Source organism: Orycteropus afer, unplaced genomic scaffold, assembly GCF_000298275.1.
Source record: "Orycteropus afer afer isolate SDZICR_OR568_19922 unplaced genomic scaffold, OryAfe1.0 scaffold00039, whole genome shotgun sequence".
Taxonomy (NCBI): Eukaryota; Metazoa; Chordata; class Mammalia; order Tubulidentata; family Orycteropodidae; genus Orycteropus; species Orycteropus afer.
In genome coordinates this window covers 12,635,481-12,649,958 of record NW_006921626.1, presented here as the reverse complement: position 1 = coordinate 12,649,958, position 14,478 = coordinate 12,635,481, and the positions used below count along the sequence as shown (strand labels likewise).

The window sequence follows — 14,478 nt, the reverse complement described above, 5'->3', positions numbered from 1 at the left end:
TCTCTTCAGTGCTGAAAAAAATTTTCTTGGGATTTTACAGATAATTATTGATGTGATATTTTGGATGTCACTAATACAATACTTATAGAAAAATACTTTGCTTTTGTTTTTTTCTATTCTCAATTTTGAGTGTCACCTTGATTTTGGGTAAACCCTTCTCCTTTTCATAAATTACCATCTTCTTCTCACTGAGTTGTTTTCTCCTAAAGAGAATATATTTCTTTAACACATAGCTAAATATTACTGTCAATAACTTAAATATTAAATGACTTTTTGATTTGGCCATACATTTTTAATAAGGTATTTTGTCAAATAAAGTATTTACACATACACACACACATTAAGGAAAAAAGGAACAATCAAATGTGGCTTAGAAAAATAATGAATAGCTTTAATTTTTCAAAGTGTAAAGCAAATGATGATATTCTCATTTACATTTATGAATATAAAACTTATTAGTTGCTCTAGGCTCTGTTTATCAGTGGCTTTGGTCTTTTTTTAATCAGTAGACATCAGTTATTCTCAAATTAATGTTAAACATTTCCCCTAAATTTTTTTCAAATGCAAACCGTCGTTCATGAGCAATACTGAAAAAAAAAAAAGGGTGGCTGACATGAAGTTAATTCTTAATGGTCATGGATCTTGACCTACCCTTCATCTCCACTTTTTAAAAATATGATTGTGAAACGTGGATTGCACTCTTTGTGTAATTCAGGAAACAATTAAGCTATACGTTAATGAATTGTTTGAGCAATGGCTTTTTTATAGGATTTTTCCACAAATAGTGTTATATACAACATTTCTTAAAAAGCTTATGTTAAAAGAGAAATGTTTTGTATTAAAGTGCAGAGCTTTCCAGGCTGAGGATCTAGGTAGGACGTATATGTATAAATACATTTTGAACAATTTCAAAGCACCTTTTAGTTTATGTGAAGTTCTTCAGATGGCCCCGTTGTCCTTTGAAGCTTCTAACACCAAGGTGTCTGTTGCAGCCCAGAGCAAGGTTACTGCTACCCAGGACAGCACTAATTTGCGATGTATTTTCTGTGGTAAGCAACATTATGTTTACATTACTTTTTCAAGCTGTGGTACATACTACTTGCACATTTCCATAACTTTTGTTTCCTTAGGCCATAGTCTGATTTGTGGTATTTGGGATATAGAGCAAGCTGCTGTTTTTATGTTGTGCTATTTGTTGTGGTTCATGTAGGTGATTTGGTCAGTTTTTCAGTTGGCTTGTTAGGATTAAAGTAGAATTGGGATCTTGTAATTAATTCTTGTCCACATATCTGAACACAAATGAGAGGGGTTTTTTGTTTGTTTTTATTTTTTAACTATTTTGTTTGGAAGCAAACTTTTAATTTAGAATTTAAAGAAAAAAAATTATATCCATCTTAATATGATTTGGGACATGTAAATGTGCTTTATTTGAAGCAATCTTTTAACTTGAATTAATTTTAGGTGTGCATGTTGTGAGGCAGATGTAAGCTATTACTTGTTTTTAATAGGTCGATTTCTGATCGACAGCTTCCTTTATTCACTAGGTTAGATATCTGTGGTTTAGGAGTGAATTTAGGGTTATACTTTTTTTTCCCCATGCCCACCATCAAACACACATAGTATATTTTTTGCATGGGCAAACTAGATATGTCACTTAGCCACTCCACGTTAGAGATAATTAATACTTGTCTAAATTGTTAATTTTTATCCCTATTTGGTTCTAAAACTATCTGTTTTGAAAACCCAAGTTCCAAAAAGCGACTTTTAATTCTTTGACTTTTTTTTTTTCTGACTCATGTATCTTGACTAGCCAGATTATTTTGTTAGAGAGACAAAGTTATAAAATTATGTATTGATAAAATTTTATATAGTTTAAAATATTGCTATGAGTATTCATTTTGTCCCTGTGACTCAGAATTTTTAGTATCAGTATTACTGATTCTGTTTCTTTACCTATAAAGAGAATTACATATTTCATATTTTATGTACATATTCAATAGTGCCTAAGGCACTTGACTGCTAACCAGAAGGCTGATGGTTCAAACCCACTAGCCACTCCTCGGAAGGTAGTTTGGGCAGTCTACTTCCATAGTGATACTGCCTCGGAAACCCAAGGAGGGGTCGTTGCTATGAGTTGGATCCAACTCGACTGGCAGTGAGTTTGGTTAGGGAAAAAAAAAACTTGTGTTGTAAATTTCCACCAAAAAAATTGAAATTTTAATGTCTTTTAAAATCAAACTAAAGTTATGTTTTAGGATTGTTTCAGGTAACACAGTTACAGCTGTGAGCCTATTGTGTGGCTCTTCAGAAATATGCCTTTTCTCCCAGTTCCACAATTAAGCTTTGTAAATTAAGTAAATACTTTCCTTTTTGGGTTTTCTGCTTTTTCCTGGGGGTTCTCCCAGACTATAGCTAGCCAGCTATGATTTATATATGTGTTTCTTGATCTCATTTTGAAAACTTCCTTGATGTTACGTATCTGCTGCTTAATATGTTGAGGTTCACCTGTAGAATAATAGATAGAGTTTACCCAATGGAAGAGAAAAGATTGCTTTGACTTTAAAAAAAATGAAATTTAAAGTTGTAAAATAATACGTTAAACATTACGTTAGTTGATTTAATTTTTATTTATCATTTTTACCTTAATTGATTTAACTGTGCATAAACAATATAATTCCCACTTTGCTTAGTTTTAATTTGATTGCTTTGTGTATATTTATTACACCCCTATTTGTCGTTTAGTCATGTGTTTTTAAATAATCTGTGGCTAAGTGTGAAACTAGATTTATTTGTGAAAATAAAATGTGACACAAGTGAAATGTACAGGACTCAATATTCAAGGCAAGACTGAAATGCCATGCTTGATTTATATTCTGACCTTATTTACATCATTTGTAGGAGACTGTATCAGTCACATTCCCACACTTAATAGAAACAGTAAGGTAATTCAGATGCTTTGCTATAAGGAAAGAGTGTATGTATCTTCTAACAAGGGCAAATCAAGATCAACCATTGTCTTTGGCACTAGGGTAATAGAACAGGGAGACCATTAAGCCCCCAACAGCTACTGTCCCTGTTGATAATACAGTAAGACCAAAGCAGGTTCACTTATTCCTTAACCTTTGTTGTTTCTTCTCTTTTCTCCATTACAAAAAAGAGCTCTTAATCACCACATGATGTTCATAAAATATTATCGTTTGCCCATTGAAATGGTTAGGAAAGGACCTTTTTTTGTATTCTGTGAGAACACAGATACACATCTAGGAATATGACTTTAGTGAAGAAATGGTTATATTACAGCAAATGCAGTGGGAGCTGATAGCCCTGCCTAATCTTAGTTGTTAGTTCACGTTGTTTGTGGTTTCTTTGGTATTATTTACCAATTTTATAATCTATTCAAATGTTCAGCAGGGAAAAAAATGTAACTGTGTACGTGAAAGTCATAATTTACTTGAAACTTTTACTTAATACTTAAAATGTGTTTATATTATTTTTAAAATGCACATGGTTTCAATGTGCTTATTAATGTACTTTGATAAAGTGATGAAGAAGAAATAAACAAAGCAACCAGATTAAATGTAGATATGAGAAAATGCCAAGGGAAACCCTCTGACCCCCCATTTGAGAAATGTTTATGGAAGGATAACAAAGAACCAGGTAGAAAAAGAATGCTAAGAATGGTTCTTGGATAAAAATTCCTCCCGTTTTAAAGGATCTTCTTTGAAGTTTCCTTCTCAGCTGTATGAATAAGCTGTAGGAATTATTTTTATAATGATATCACCTACAAAATGTTACTCACATTTTTTAAACTTCTTTCATAAAAAAAAGTTTGCTGAATAATCATTTAGCTTAAAAAAAATTTAAAGGAATTTCTGTAAATTGCTAAATGATACTTTTTTTCTTATTTAGTTTTTTTTGTGTGTGTGTTCAAGTTATATCAAATTTTTATTAGGTTTTAAAAAAGAACATCTGTTTAATAAAAGCTGTAGAGTTGAGATGACATTTTTAACATCTTTTTATTAAATTTGTATGTTTGGATTTTTTAAAACTTCCATTGCTAGATTTAGTTGATGATTTCAGTCCATTAATATTATCATGACACTGCCTGTCTCAGTATGATTACATTTTTGATTGATGGAATAGTAAGATTGCATTTTTCTTTTTTTTTTTTATTAGGATTTGGGTGAAGATTTACAGAGTAAATTCACTTTTCATACAGCAGTTCACATATACTTTGTCTCATGTCATTGACCAAAATTTACAATGCAGCAGCTCCCCTCCCACTTCCTCCCCATAGTTACCTCCTCCCAGTGTTCATCCCTTCATACTCTTCGAGAGGCCCATTGTCTGCCAACCCTGTATATGATCTTGGATACACTCTCCATTTAGACATACGTAATTGTTTAGCTTGTTCACCTATCTATCCGTCCCTATACCCATGTTTGCTTTCATTAACAACTCAGTATTGTATTTACAAAGGGGTTCATATTTGTTGTTTGTACTGCCCATGTAACTCTCTCTGTCTTTCTCATCCTCAATGCTGCCATATTGGTCACTCACATTTGGTACATTGCCCTTCTCTTCACCCAAATCAATATTTATCTCTATCTATCTAACAGCATTCCCTCCCCTTCCCTCCCACCCCTGGTAACCAACAAAGAAAATGTCCTCCAATATATAAACATTTCCTTAACTTTTACAATAATGGACTAATACAATATTTGTCCTTTTGTGACTGACTTATTTCACTCAGCATAATGTCCTCCAAGTTCATCCACGTTATGCGGTGTTTTGCAGATTCTACATTATTCTTTAGCGTAGATTGCATTTTTCTTGAATGCCAACTAACAAGTCTGACTTATTGGCATCCAACTGTTTAAGTATTTAAACAACATAAGATTTTCATTTAAAAACTCAAGCGTTATTTTAGAAAATCATGAGACCAAAATAGTGTTAGGAGTTGCCCATGCTAAATGCTTACATTTAATGATTGCTTGATATGTGTAACTTTGAATATATGAAATTTTTTTCCCTAAATATTTTACATTTTCTCAGATTTACTTTTATGTCCTCTTTCTACTAAAAGAGACGTCTGTAAAGTATGAGGCATTAGTGTATGACTTCAAATGGCAGTTTGTTTTTACATCATTATGTTAATTTCCCAAGGAAAGAATTCTAGACTTACTTGACAAGTTACATATTTTCATTTATGGAAGCATTAAAACATATATTCAATTTTTTATTGATTATATGGGGTTAATATATTTTTTTAATTCTTTTATTTGGTTACTCAAGATAGCAGTCTCATAGGAAATCTAATGAAATATATATTGTCTTTAGAGGACAAATTAAATGATTAAGAACATTTGTAAAGAGGTGAGGACAAAATGTATTAGGTAAGTTCAGATCAAATTATTTCTGGTTTTCGACATTTGGGATATCCCAGTACTATATTACATTGTAATGAATCTTATCCTTCTAGTTGTGAAGTCACCCCACTAGCGTAAAATAGATACTTTGTGCTGTTATCTTCTAGAGAATCATAAGAATTTGCTTTAGTACACAGCATTTATTTATTTACTGCATTTATCTATTAACTGTTATACTAGTGGTTTACAGATACTTTCCAAATACCTGCTGGGGGTATTTGCTGGCACATTAGAATTCAGAACTATGTACAGTATGTCATTACTCACATTTTTCTCCAAGAGTGAAAGATCACTACTATTTCCTTACTCTCTTGTTTATAGGATTAGATTTCAGGATTGTTTAATTTAAACCCTAGGGATTGTGTATTAGGTCCAGTATTTATTTATCTCATTTTATGACACACTTAATTCTTACAACCATTGACATATAGGTGTCCCATAATTTAGTGGCATTCTAAGATGCTATCAATGAGTTGGCATTATGTAATTACATGGCAGTCGCTGGGCATTAGTTTCTCATGACAACTATGTTGATGTGACTGCAGGTGTTTTCCTTACCCCAAATGAAAAGCTATTAAGATTATCTTCATTGCATTAAATATTCAGCTAAATAGGTTAATTATTAGAAGTTTAGCAAATGTTTGTTTTTACCAGTCCTAGAAATGCCAGGCCATTAAACTAAAATTGCAGCTTAAATTGGGCAAGTTTGATAAATGCATTAGCATACTTCAGTCTAGTAATAAGGTTCTCATGCTTTCTCTCTCCTGTTTTTCATTTCCAGTGTTCTATTTAGGTGAGTTTTTGAATTCTGATTTTTCATTTAAGTTTTCCCTCTCCACTTCATGAATAATTACCCCAAAGAGAATGTCTCATTGTCTTAGAAAATGTCAAGCTTAGGTGCCTATTCAGATGCTCCATTGAACACTTGTTTTACTCAAGCTCTTCATATATAAATGTTTACTTTTCCTTTATTGTTGATGTTTTTCCATTTGTTTCAAGTAAGCCTTCTGGAGATGATGACAATATCATGTTGCAGTCTTTCATTTGCTGTGTGTTTTGTAAAGCTTACATTTTATTTTGCTAGACAAAAAGAAGATACATTTGTAAATATGTGGTGATTTTATGTTATTTTCATGGTTTTATCTCCTCTCTCCAGCTAAATGTAAAGGTAATGTTCATCTATAATGTTTTGCTCCCTTTATAGGGCCAACACTGCCCAGACAGAATTCACAACTACCTGCACAAGTACAAAATGGCCCATCACAAGAAGAATTGGAAATTCAAAGAAGGTAAGTTTACATTATTGTTTCTATCTTTCTACTGCACAGGGCTAAATTATGAATATCCTAATATTGAAAGTAGATTATGTCTTGTCAGCCATTTGAAAGTCAGAACTTTTATTTGTATTTCTAAATATTTGGAATAACCATTAATAAATGAGTAGATACTAGACACAGGATGTTAAAATTTATCTGCTCTTGTATAAGTCATGTTGTTGTTGTTGTTGTTATGTGCCGTCGAGTCAAACCCGACTCATAGCGACCCCTCCTTGGGTTTCCGAGGCAGTATCACTACGGAAGTAGGATTGCCCAACATTCCTTCTGAGGTATAAGTCATACTCAGTGGTAAATTTAAACTATTTCAAATGCACTTAGTAGCACACAAAAATATATTTAGACTTCAGGGATTTTATTTTTATATTGATGCTGTTGAGTCTATTCTGACTCCACCCCCACGTGTGCGAGTAGAACTGCACTCCATAAGGTTTTCAGTACAACCTTTGTTTTTTCCTTTGGAACAAATTCTGTTATATTTATATTGCTATTAGTAATTTCAGCACTAGCAATACTAGCAAATAATGTTTTGTACCCATTAAACTTAGGCATTCAATGGAAGAAGTCTCCCGATTAATTACATTTGAGAAAGGAAATTAATTTTGGAATTGTCTTTAGGGATTCAAAAATCCTTTTCATCTTCTGCAAGCTTTCGTTTTTGTGCTCCAGTTAGTTGTTGCCATTTCATTTTACAAGCAACCAGAAATAATTTCTTTGATCTGTCCTATGATAGTTGTTGGCAGTTCCTTCGCAGATCTCCATGAGTGTTTTTCATCTTGAAATACCACTTAAGACTTGCACACTCACTTTCTGTCCTTTGGTGCTGCATCTTCACCAGTACTGTGACCTTTTGGAAGCGGGTTTCCAGGCCTGTCTTCTGGGGAGCCTTTTGGCCAGTAGTTATAAATTTATCTGCAACCAGTATGACTACGTGACTAATTAAACAGGAAAGTTGAAACAGTCTTAGCTGGTTCTATATGGCATTGATCTTGAGATAGTACCATTGGGTTTACTAGTGGAATATAAGATCACTCTGTTTATGTCTGAACTTTTGGTTCAGTAAGATTGATAACATTATTGTCATCACTGAAGTGCAGTTTAGAAATACATTTGAAATTATAATATAGCCTCCTTTTAGGGGTTAACATGCTCAACTGCTCGCCAGAAGGTTGGAGGCTGGAGGTTTGAGTTTACCCAGAGTTGCCTCTAAGGAGCTCTGGTAGCATAGTGCCTAAGGCATTTGACCGCTAACCAGTAGGCTGGCGGTTCAAACCTACCAGCCACTCCTTGAAAGGAAGGTTGGGCAATCTACTTCCTTAGTGATATCGCCTTGGAAACCCAAGGAAGGGTTGCTATGAGTTGGGTCCGACTCCACGGCAATGAGTTTGGTTTCTGGTTTGGAGAGTTGCCTCCAAAGAAAGTCTTAGCAGTCTCTTTCTGAAATATCAGCCATTGCAAATCCTGTGGAGCACAGTTGTCATCTGAAACACATGGGGTTACCATGAGGTGGAATGGACTTGACAATGACTGTTTTTGTTGTTGTTTTTCTGAATTAGCAAAGAGACTTAATAACAATACTGTTTTATAAAATTCAGTTTCATTCAGTAACTAAATTAAGCAAGTCAAACTAGATGTCCCATTTTTAAATGAAATGGTAACTTTTTAGAGATGACCAGTGTTGTTTTTAATCCCTATTTTGTTCTGAGGAGTTGATAACCATTGTGAGACAGACCATTGTATAGATGGACTTTTCCAATCGAGAAGCATTTGCTCCACAGCAGGCCAGTAATTCTAAATATTTCTTTGTGTGAGCTTTGATTTTAGATCTCATATTTGAAAACATTCTTTGTTTTCATTTTCTCTCTCTGTGTTGTTTTAATTAATATATGTGTCAAGTTCCCTGACAGGCAACCAGAGAAATCTCCCATCATGGTTCAGTCTCAGCTGCTTTGAAATATAACTACTTAGCTCTTGAGAAAGGGTCTCCCAGGATCTTCTCCCAAAATGAATTTTGGTTTCGCTACAGGGTCTATATATTTAGTCACATAATCTGTGTATTCAGTCAAATCACTTGAAATATCCACCAAATATGATAATCCAGCCAACTCTTTTGAGTGATGCTCTAACATACAAATATTGAGTGAAGCTTTAGTAATTGTTAAGAAAACTGTATGTCGTGTAGATTATTTCTCCTCCCAAAGTGCTAGCCTGGCAATGCTTATCTGAACCTGAGGTTTTTCTATTTGTATGTAAGTCCTTCTAAAGGGTTTGAAATGTTTGAATACTCATTATTCATGGATTCTGTCAGTATTTGCAAATTTTTGTACTCACTAAAATAAATTGCTTGTCCCAGAGTCAATACTGGGGTGCATTTCGGCCATTTGATGACACACATGTTACGAGCTTAGATCAAACAAGGCTGGTTCTCTGTTTGCTGGTTCCATATTCCAGATGGCTTTATAGCACATAAACACTGTAAATAAAGAGAATCATCTATAGATTATTTTAAGTTGGGGATGTTGTTTCTACTACAGGCATACCTCGTTTTATTGCACTTTGCTTTATTGTGCTTCACAGATAACTGTTTTTTACCAATTAAAGGTTTCTGGCAACCCTATGTCAGTCAAGTCTGTTGGCACCATGTTTCTAAGAGCATGGCTCACTTTGTGTTTCTGTGTCACATTTTGTTAATTCTCACAATATTTCAAACTTCATCATAATGCTATTGTATACTTAATAGACTACAGTATAAACAGAACTTTTAAATGCTCAGAGAAACTTTAAAAATATATGTGACTTGCTTTAATTGAGATATTCACTTTATGGTGACATTGGGTTTTTTTGTAGTGGTCTGGAACTGCATAAGACTCCTTTTTGTTTGTTTGTTTTTTTCTATTAATAAACCTTCCACGAGACACTGATCAGTTTCTTCCTCTCTCTCCTTATTCATTTCATTTCCATTCCTTTTTAATCTCAATGAGGCATGCTTTTCATCACCATAAATATGCTGAACATGCTGCTTCCACTATTGAGTTACTTCTACTTTGAATTTCTTCTTATTGCTAATCCTTCTTCCCTTCTATTTTTTCTTTTTCCTTATACAAAACTGTACTTCTCTCTAGTTCTGTTTTATTTTCTTTCTTTCTGTGTACAGCATGCCCTTTGGAAAATTGATGATTTGGTTGCATTTTATCTTGTTCTTTTAACTTTTATGCTGAAGATTTCCAAATCTATAACTCCAGCTCTGATCATCCACTTTTGATCCAGACCCATACTTCCAGCTGAAAAATGTCATGGACCATTCTGAGAATTTCATGAAAGCAATGGGTTATGGCCCACCCCAGTCTTGCCCTTCAGTTGTATAAACTCACTTACATGTAAAAATTTGCACATCATTTTAAAGAGTCACAAACCCTCTAAATTCCAACAATGGATCCTCAGTAAAAATTCCTTTTGTTGAGCTCATCCATTTGGATATCCTCTGACACCTCAGTTTAAACTGCTATGATCTCATTCTGTATATACAGTCCTTCTTCTCTTTAATTTCTCCCAGAATTTCAGCTTAGTTTATCTTTATTCAAGATATCCTTTGAGTATACTTTGTTATTTCTTTCTCCAAAAGCCTGGTGGGTTTACTCTTCTGACATTTTCATTACTAATAACTTTCTTCAGAAGTGGCACAGTGCCTAAGGCATTTGACTGATAATCAGAAGGCTGGCGGTTCAAACCCACCACCAGCTAGTCCACAGAAGGAAGATGGGGCAACCTACTTCCATAAAGATTTGTTGCCTCAGAAACCCAGTTGTGGTCGCTATGAGTCAAAATTGACTCAATGGTAATGGGTTTGTTTTTTTTTTTTTGGTTTAATAACTTTCTTCAGTACTTACTTTCTTACACATGTACTATTGCTATAGTTTCCTAGTTGATTTTTCTGTGTTTAGCATTCATTCTTTTGAATTCTTTCTACTTTATTAGTCAGATTAATTTTTTAAACTCTTTTGCATATGGCAAAGAAAATCTCAAACCAGTTGTATAACAAGAAATAAAATGGGGTGGGGGAGCTCTTACACTATTATGCCTTTACCGTCATTCTTATTCCCAGAGTTAATTACTTTTAACCATTTATACTTTTAATACTTTTGATGGCTCCCTCCATAACACTAAATACTACATTCCTATTTCTTAATTAATCAAATTGTGTTATTGTGTGTTATCAAGTCAATTCCGACTCACAATGACCCCGTCCGACAGTGTAGAGTGACTCCATAGGGTTTCTTAGGCTATCATCTTCATGAGAGCAATATCACCTGGTCTTTTCTCCCAGACAGCAGGTGGTAGGTTCAAACCACCAACCATTCTTTTAGCAGCTGAGCTCTTACCCACTATGTGACCAGGGCTGTAGATAATAGCTATTGACTCCACCATGAAAAATGACGAATCTTTACTTTTCTTTGCCAACCATTGATAATTATTATTTGTAATTCTGCTGTTGGTTTCTTTAAACTTGTGTCTTGTTATATTAACTTTAAACTATGTCTCTTTACTGTTCACTCTACAGCAGTGAGTTTAATTTTCTGTTTTGTTTTGTTTTCTGTTAGAGAAGTTAGTTTTGCCACCTCCCTATCCATCTTCTCCATTCTACCACATGGTTTTATTTTCAGGGTTGATATATTTGCAGTCTTTTCTGTAACTGTCATTAAATCTCTGGCTTTATATTTGTGGGTGATCATTATTCTCAAATCATTTTAAACCTTCTTATTAACCATAGTAATCTTGAATATTCACAAATATGTGGCCTTTTTTTCCCCCCATCCCATTTATCTAGCTCAAAACTCAGCTTTTCTTCAAAAAGAAAAGATCCATTCATGACTTTTAAAGTTCTTTTAATTAATTATTTTGAACCTGTCTCTCTTTTCTCTGTTCTATTTTTTGGGAGCTCCTGATAGGGACCTCTGGTGGCATAGTGCCTAAGGCATTTGACTGCTAACCAGAAGGCTGGCAGTTCAAGCCCACGAACCACTCCTCGGAAGGAAGACTTGGGCAATCTACTTCCAAAAAGTTACTGCCTCAGAAACCCAAGAAGGGCTCACTATGAGTTGAATTGACTCGATGGCAGTGAGTCTGATTTTTGTTTAGTGAATAGTCAAATGCTGGCCCTTCCAAGTTATTTCCCTATAACCTTTATCTTTTCTTTGATTTTTCTGCCTTCTTGGCAATTTTCTTCACCTTATATTCTGGACCAGCACTCTTTAGTAGAAACATAAGCCATATGTAATTAAAATTTTTCTTCTAGCTATATATATTTTTTTAAAAAAGGTGACATTAATTTCAATGACATATTTTATTTAACCTACTTAAACATGAAATCAATATAACATTATTAATCAGATACTTTATTTTTTGAATACATCTTTAAAATGTGAGTATTTTGCAGTTACAGGATATCTGTTTCAGACCACCCTCATTTCAAGTGATTAGTAGCCACATGTGGCCCATGGCTACCTAATTAGACAGCACAGTAGTGGATCTTCTATTGAAATTTTAATTTTAATCTCTGTGAGCTTTTTCTTGTTTTATAATTATTCCTCTTTCATAACACTGTGTTCTAAATTCATGGCTATGTTTTAAGTCTTCCTTGTTTCTCATTCTTTGCTTGAATTTATCTCCCTCTTATCGGAAGGAAGATGGGGCAATCTACTTCTGTAGTGATACTGCCTCGGAAAGCCAAGGAGGGGTCGCTATGAGTCGGATCAGACTCCACAGTACATAACAACAACAACAACAACATACAGTTACTGATTTTGTTTTGTGTGTGTGTGTGTGTGTGTGTGTTGGTTTTACGTAAATTTCTGGTTATCTTTAGTGGTCCATTTATTTCTAAAGAAGAATTAGGTTGAATGATCTCAGCCCTTGGCTTATGTTCCTCTTGCAATGCTGAGGTTAGTTCTCTACCACTCTGGACTGTTGTTCCCTGACTGAGAAGGCCGTCTCTCAGCTTGTTTCAGTGGACAGACAGAACACCTTTCTTTTAGAGTGCAAAAGTGGGGAACAGATCTCAGGACCTCACAAATGCTGAGTTACCTGTCGTTTCACCCAGAAGTCCTAGTTCTTCTCAAGCAGCTTGTTCAGTTTCTTTGGAAAATAGTTTTATTTTTGTGGGAAATGCTATTTTGTCTATTCGGGTGGGGTTCTGGGAGGAAATGGATGATTGGTGCAGCTGTTCTTTAGGCAACAAGTGTGTTTATTAACCAGCTTGATTATTGCCCATTCTGAACATGGCTACCTATATTGTTTACATCAATTACTTATTACTTTAAAAAAAAAAAAAAGCTGTTCACTGTTTTCCAAGTACTATTTGTTCTAAGTGCTTAAGACATGTGGGGGTGGTGGGGGGAAAGCCTTACCCTCATGATATTTACGTTTCAGTGAGTGAGAATCAGATAGTAAACATGACGATATACAGCAGAGTGAAAAAGTGGAGTCCCTGGGTGGTGCAGTTGGTTAAGTACTCAACTGTTAGCAGAGCGGTTGGTGGTTTGAAGTCACCTAGAGTTGCCTTCGAAGACAGGCCTGGCAGTCTGCTTCTGATAGGTCACAGCCTTGAAAACCCTATGAAGCAGTTTTACTCTGCACACATGGAGTCACCATGAGTAGAAAGTGACTCAACAGCAACCTAAAACAACATACAGTATAGTAGAAGGTGGTAAGTGCTGTGGAAAAAATAGAACACAGTAAAGGGAATCATGTGTTAGAGAGAGGCAAGGGGAAATTCTGGTTGCAATTTTAAATAGGTTGGTCAGGATAGATTTACTGAGCTGGATGGCATTTGAGTTAAGACTTCAAGGAGTGAGCCATGCAAATATCTGGTAGTGCATTCCATGTAGAGGGAACAGTAAGTACAAAAGCTTTGAGGCAGAATTGTTTTCATGTGTACAAAGAAAAACAAAAGGTAATTGAGGTCATTGAATATACAGAACAAAACCAAAAAACCAAACCAAACTCATTGTCCTTGAGTCAGATCCAACTCATAGCGACCCCTCCTTGAGTTTCTGAGGCAGTATCACTATGGAAGTAGATCGCCCAGTCTTCTTTCTGAGGAGTGGGTGGTGGGTTTGAACTGCCAACCTTCTGGTTAGCAGTCAGATGCCTTATGCACTACTCCACCAAAGGAAAGAGGAAAGTAGGAGGTGCCCTGAGTCACCCTTTGGGCCTGGAATTGGACTCATTTCGGTGGTATAGCTCTCAGCCAAACAATGGACAGGCCTGTGAGCAGAACAACTACATAAGGGAGGAGCAGAACACCTACACCAGGGAGATACACTCCTTAGAACAATCAACCATGGGAGACCAGAAGGGCAGTATATGCACAGGGAGAAAAGTGGAGGCAGGGGACAGGAATGTGTAGACAAGAGGACACAGGGAAAGGGTAACCACAGGAAAGAAGTGAGAGGAGAGCTGTTACACTCTGGGGAGAGTAACCAGTGTAACAAAACAAAATGTGTGTGAACTGTTAAATGTAAAACGAATTCTGTTTTGTAAAATTTCACCCAAATCACAATAAAAAGTTGTTTTTTTTTTTTGTGGAAAGCAGTATGGCGATTCCTCCAAAAGTTGGAATTAGAAATACCATTTGACCCAGCTATTCCATTACTAGGTATATACCCTAAAGAAGTGAGAGCCATGACAAGAACAGATATATGCACACCCATGTTCAT

The 14,478-nt window shown here is 35.0% G+C and overlaps 1 protein-coding gene across 1 annotated transcript in view; it reads left to right on the top strand.

Moving 5' to 3' along the window:
• Window positions 1-14,478, top strand: part of ENAH (ENAH actin regulator) — a 156,290-nt gene that overhangs the window by 107,778 nt on the left and 34,034 nt on the right. The window contains exons 5-6 of the mRNA XM_042780426.1: window positions 993-1,049; window positions 6,634-6,718. Of these exons, the coding sequence (XP_042636360.1) occupies window positions 993-1,049; window positions 6,634-6,718 (142 nt within the window). The remainder of the gene's footprint in view (window positions 1-992; window positions 1,050-6,633; window positions 6,719-14,478) is intronic.